This window comes from Mytilus galloprovincialis, chromosome 10 (genome assembly GCF_965363235.1).
Source record: "Mytilus galloprovincialis chromosome 10, xbMytGall1.hap1.1, whole genome shotgun sequence".
Lineage (NCBI taxonomy): Eukaryota > Metazoa > Mollusca > Bivalvia > Mytilida > Mytilidae > Mytilus > Mytilus galloprovincialis.
The window spans coordinates 8,127,184-8,133,183 of record NC_134847.1 but is presented as its reverse complement, the minus strand read 5'-3'; the positions used below and the strand labels follow the sequence as shown (position 1 = coordinate 8,133,183).

The following is a 6,000-nucleotide window of genomic DNA, read 5'->3' as shown; positions in this document are numbered from 1 at the left end:
ACTGATGTTTGTGTACGTAACGGTGAAGTTAAACTTTCTGAAGATATTCACCAGAATATACTTAAATGTGTTGAAATGAGCACTTATGTGTTATAGATTATTTGAATAAAGAGTCAAAATATTGTTAATATGTATCTTTTTAGTATAGACTAAAATAATTAGAAATTGGTCTCGATTGAGATAAGGCTGAACATAAACTCAATATTAATATTCAATATCTGGTCTCTTGAGACATGGTTCTAAAATGTTCCTTGCAGTTTTAATGTAACGTGTTGTATGAATATCTGTGAATCGGAACGAAATGAAATAATGTTACGACGTTATTTATACAATGCATGAAAATAACGTCAAATTAACGTTACCAAAACTAACACCAACACCGTACGCGACGTCTCTACATATTACATGCTGATGTCTATGATCATTGGGAACCAGTACAGGTTTGAATTTAATATATTTTCACTGCTTAAGTATGCGAACTAATTACCTCTTAAAAAAATTTTAAGCAGATTTGTGGGTAGCAATTTTTAGAAGATTACAAAAAAAAAAATGTATTAAGTTTCATGGTTTTGCTAAAGTCTGCATACAAGTCTAATAGAAAATTTGCATTCCCTTGAACACTTAAAATCATGGTTTGCGAAATCCTTGAAAATCTGTATCTGATACATAATATTAATGGCTTTATGAACATATGATGAACACATGAATAGTGATTTTCAATATATCTTTGATATTAAAGTATAAACAATCCATTGCACCTGATTAAATTGACTATCAACAAACTGTAATGAGAGCCACCCTTTGTAAAATACTTTATAAAACCTTACAGTTTACATAGGAAGCTGCAGGAAAGAATAAATCAGACTTGGGGTAATCATGATGGTAATGTGACATAATGCTGGCCAAAAATGTTTTTGGGTTATGAATATAACTCACATTTGAAACTTTGTAAATGATTTAAACAGAATTTCAAAATATTTAAAAAAAATATCACATTTTAGTCTCAAATGACCAACATGACCAAATAGCAATAAAAAATGCACACAATAATTTCTGAATTTACAGTATGTTAATGCTCAAAGATTGATTATTTATTTATTTCTTTTTAGGTCTGTTTCAGATTTATTGTCAGGACCAAAATTTGATGTGAATTATGCCCATGGTAGACCAAACAGAAATCTCTTACATATTGCTGCTAAGTTAGTGTTCAGAATATGTTCGAAAAAAAAATAAAAAAAAATCAAGAGATGACACAAAGGGAGGTAATTCAAATTACAATTTTTAAAAATATTTTATTTTCTAGAATGAAATATGTCGGGTATGCATCAATGAACCAAACGTAAATGTCAAACTTTGAATCCCTCAAAAGACAAAAAAAAAAAATGTGAATTTAAAGGTCAATGTGTGGCCATGACCAACATTGAAGAAAATCTGTATCTTAAAAATATGAAACAATTCAAATGAGTTATAAAAGAATGGCCTGTTCTATATAGATATAGGAAGATGTGGTATGAGTGCTTATGAGACAACTCTCTATCCAAGTAACAATTTATATTAGTAAACTATTAAAGGTCAAGGTATGGCCCGCAACACAGAGCTTTGGTTCACACTGAACAGCAAGCTATAAAGGCCCCAAAAATTTCAAGTGTAAAACCATTCAAACTGGTAAACCAAATGTCTAATCTATATATATAAAAACGAAAAACAAGAAACACTTATGAACCACATAAATAGACGACAACCACTGAACATCAGATTCCTTATTTAAAGATTAAATGAAAAACAAAATAGTAGGCAGCAAGAAAAGGTATATCCACTGAAATACTCTTCATATATCAGCACAACATAAGAACAAACTGTAAATTTCAGTTTGAAATACCTTGTTTACGTAGATCATAACGGAAAGAAGACTACGCCAAAGTTAACCCCAAAATAACTAAGAAAAAGGTAAAGGTAACTCAGGCTATTTGCAGTAGATCAAACCCAATTACAACTTATTAATAATGCAGTTTTAATAAGACTAGAATATCAATCATTACACATCCAATACTATTAACTAAAAGACTTGATTAACAATCTGATAAAAATGTAGCTGATGTTACTCTGCTGGTTATCATATAAAAATGTTGGTTTTCTTGTATGATTTTATAGATCAATATAGTAAGACAAATGTGTCTTGTATTAGCCTTTAAATAAAAAATTATAGAGGGAAGTATTATCACCACTATTCATTTTGAATTTTATATCTTTTGAAACAATTTTGTTATTTGATTACCCAAATTTAGTAATTAATTATATTAAAACTTTACATTTTTATTTGCAAACCATATGTTTTATACAAATGAATTAGTTCTTTTTTATCTTTCAGTTGTGGCAGTTATGAGTGCCTTAATATTTTATTGAAGAAAGGAGCCAATGTAAACTTTCAGGATGCGTCAGGATGTACCCCATTACACCTAGCAGCTAGAAATGGGTAAGTATTGTATACACAAATGCTTTTTTGTTCTTATATCCTCACTTTTTTCTTAGAGCAAAAAAAGAGAATATTACAGAAAAGGGAAGTAACTCTTAATTTACTGTAAATTCAGAAATTATTGCTATGTTTTTATTATTACAAAAAATGGGACATGGTTATAATTGCAAAAATTTAAACTTGCATTTTGAAAATTTATATATAAATTAATGGGGATTTTTCTCAATATCGCAAAAATTTAAATCGCATTTTCCTTTAAAATGACAAAATCACAAAAATAAATGCACACAATAATTTCTGAATTTACAGTAATTATATCCAAAACTACCAAAATATTTAAAACTATGGATATATCTATTCAAATCAGGGGGATTCAGTATTATTTGTTGGATACAAAATTTCATGGCACAACTACTATAACAAGTGAACCACAAATTTTAAATGTTCAATTAATGACACATGTTCTATAAGGTTGTAAGCAAACTAGGAAAACTTCAAAATTAAATATTCATAAAAATGGAAGTTCAACTAAGTCACTCCATGAAAATGACACCCAAGAAAACAAAATATCAGTAGACAATATGGCTTTAATGGTCTTGTGGTTTATCTGGATGTCCTGTGTTCTATCAATGACCAGGTAATACCAGAGACTTAAAAATTAATGTTTTCTGTTTCTCCTCTAAAGATTCTGCATTTAGGTTCAGCATTAAGAAGTAGGAATAAAGACTAGTTTGATCAGAAATCGAAGAATAATGTTGTTCTGTTAGGGTTATATGTCTTTCTGTCAGCCTTATACAGAGCAGAAATCATATTCATATAAATTCTACATGGTTAATAATAGTTTCAATTGACCATTACACTCCCTTTAGGCCAAAAAAAAAATATATTTCTGTTTCCTGTTTCCCGACCGACCCTGACTCAAAGCCTTCGACCCTAGATCTTTTTATTCAATTCCCGAAAAAAAAATGTTTCCTGTCTGATCCAGATCCGTATTTTACTATACCCAAACAATTAAAATGGCTGCTCCCAGCACAAAGGTGCTACAATTAAGGTTTAAATATGTCGGCACTGGGAGGATTATTCAATTATAGCTTCTTTAAAGAGATAAATGATTTTAGGGTACAGGACCCTAACCAAACATGCCAATTAACCGACTGCAAATCTGACAGTGCAAAAATAATAAAAAAAAATAAAAAATCCTGACCTACCGACCCTGATTTTTTTGCCTTGGCAGCAGGAAACAGACATATATTTTTTTTTGGCCTTACAATATCACCTATATACAATATAATGGTTTATTTTCACTTCAAATTTTTCGCTTAATTTCGCGGATAGAACAAAAATTAATTCCACGGATTTAAAATGCACATGCAAAGGTATTGATAAAAGAATTGAATCCTCCAAAATAATAAACACCAAAATATTAACCGCCAAAATATTTCGTATACCTTTAATATTGAGTTATTCAATGAAATCGTGAAATTTTCGCCCCCCTAAAAACCCACTGTACAGTATATCATCCTTATCATGCATGAAATATTTGACCCTATATCCTCAGCACTGAAGTTGCAAACAATCAATCAATCAATCATCATTATACTATGTGACACAAATTTTATTGATTTTTTCAGCCAAAGAAAGTGTATCAATAAATTGTTGGAATATAAAGCAGATGTGAACATCAGAAATAATGAAGGCTTGACCACAGTAAGTTGGTAACCCAAGTGTTTTTATTCACTCAGAATAAGTCAGTTGTTTTTGAAATATTGACTATCCACAGTAAAAAAAAAGACAGTAAAATTGAAATTCTTACATTTGGTCCACCTTTATATATAACTATCTTTAAAAGATAACAAGAACCATGCAGATTCAGAAAAGGGGAAATTGACAGGTATTTGTATGGTCCTATCTTTAACTTGAGCAGATGAGGTACATGCGTAAAGAAAAGAAAATACAGTGATTATTCAAAGGTCAGCTATCAAATAACAATGAATAAGGTCAGTTTTCTCTTCTCTAGAGGTTGGCAAAAATAAAATGAAGGATAGCACAAAAAAAATCAACAAAAACAACAAACAGGTGAACACTATTACTTCTACAGGGTAGGCATTCCTGCTCCATGTATGGTATCTATTATTTTGGTTGGGAAGAAGAAAACAAGTGTTATATAATTTGTTTACATGATCATGATGATAATCATTTGTATTTTATCCTGTAGATTCATTGGTTGGCAGTGAATGGAAGGACAGAATTGTTACATGATTTGTTTATGTATACACAAGATGTGGATGTTGAGGTGAGTATGTTCTACAAATATTTGCTTACATATCTAAATAGATTTAATTTGGTCTGGTGTTATTTACTATCTGTACAATTCTGCTATTTAAGAATTATAGATTTATATTTGGTCATCTCAACCAGAGTGATTTTCTCGAAAAGTGAGAAATGTAATCGAGTTGAGATAACCAATTATAATATGTTTATTGGTATTTTACAAATGATGATGTTGTTAATTAATTACATTAACAACGGGCATGTGCACCTTTAGTTTCTAGCGATAATTTTGTATATCACTCTACTATGCTGAGAAAGGATATTATCAGTCGGTAAGATCAAAGTAAAATTTCGTATTATAGCGATAATGATGGTTATTTGTGAATTGTGGAGAATTGTTGAAGAAAGCACATTTTGTATGAAATGCTCTTGAAATCAAGCTTTTACAACCCTATTAAATCGAAGTATTCAACTGTTTGAGCTTCATTTTTAAGCTGAAAACATGAATTTTGAGTTAAATCAAAAAAATTTTTTTTTTTTTTATGAATTATTGTGGAGTTGTCACAGGATTCAAATTCCTTCAAGAATTTTCCATGGAATTGGGAAATAAAAACTAATGTTATGTGGTTATTTCTCTTTATAGGATGCTCAAGGACAAACAGCTTTACATGTGGCCTGTCAGAACGGTCACAAATCTGTAAGTAACTGTACACATTGTGTATCATGATAATTCTATATTTCATTAGAAGTGTTTTGAATGGTTCACATTTTTTGTCTAGCAGCTTATAATACATCTGCAGGCTTGAGGTAGCCTGCATATCAAGTGCACTAGTTTGTGGGTTTGAACCATGTCCGGTTCAAACTAAAGATTTTAAAATGGTATTTACTGCTCCTCTGCTAAGTGCTGGCCTTTAAGGGTACACAATACAGTTTTGATCCCGTATTTACAGTTTGATGGAAATTTCTATATAGGCTAATTTTTGCCTGATTAAATAAAATATGTAATAAAAAATATACTTTCATGTGCTACTTTTTGAGTTAAATGAGATCCCAATTTTGTATATTTGCTAAAAATTCAGATTTCTGGCCGTATTTTCCCTTTCGAAAGAAATCCATAACTTTTTTTGTTTTAAAAGATAAACACGAATTGTTTTTTGTTAAACAATTTGTAATTTCTGTATTTTATAAGAATCCTAAAAATTTATGCATTTTTTATTCAAAAATAAGTCTTATTTATCAATTGGTCATGAATTGAG

General features: G+C 30.0%; 1 protein-coding gene across 2 annotated transcripts in view; it reads left to right on the top strand.

The window, feature by feature from the left end:
* Positions 1 to 395: 395 nt before the first annotated feature.
* Positions 396 to 6,000, top strand: part of LOC143049763 (E3 ubiquitin-protein ligase HACE1-like) — an 85,531-nt gene continuing 79,926 nt past the window's right edge. For both annotated transcript variants that reach the window (XM_076223482.1, XM_076223481.1), the window contains exons 1-6: positions 396 to 440; positions 1,110 to 1,199; positions 2,369 to 2,473; positions 4,105 to 4,180; positions 4,689 to 4,766; positions 5,388 to 5,441. In XM_076223482.1, coding sequence (XP_076079597.1) covers positions 406 to 440; positions 1,110 to 1,199; positions 2,369 to 2,473; positions 4,105 to 4,180; positions 4,689 to 4,766; positions 5,388 to 5,441 — 438 coding nt within the window. In that variant the 5' untranslated portion in view covers positions 396 to 405. The remainder of the gene's footprint in view (positions 441 to 1,109; positions 1,200 to 2,368; positions 2,474 to 4,104; positions 4,181 to 4,688; positions 4,767 to 5,387; positions 5,442 to 6,000) is intronic.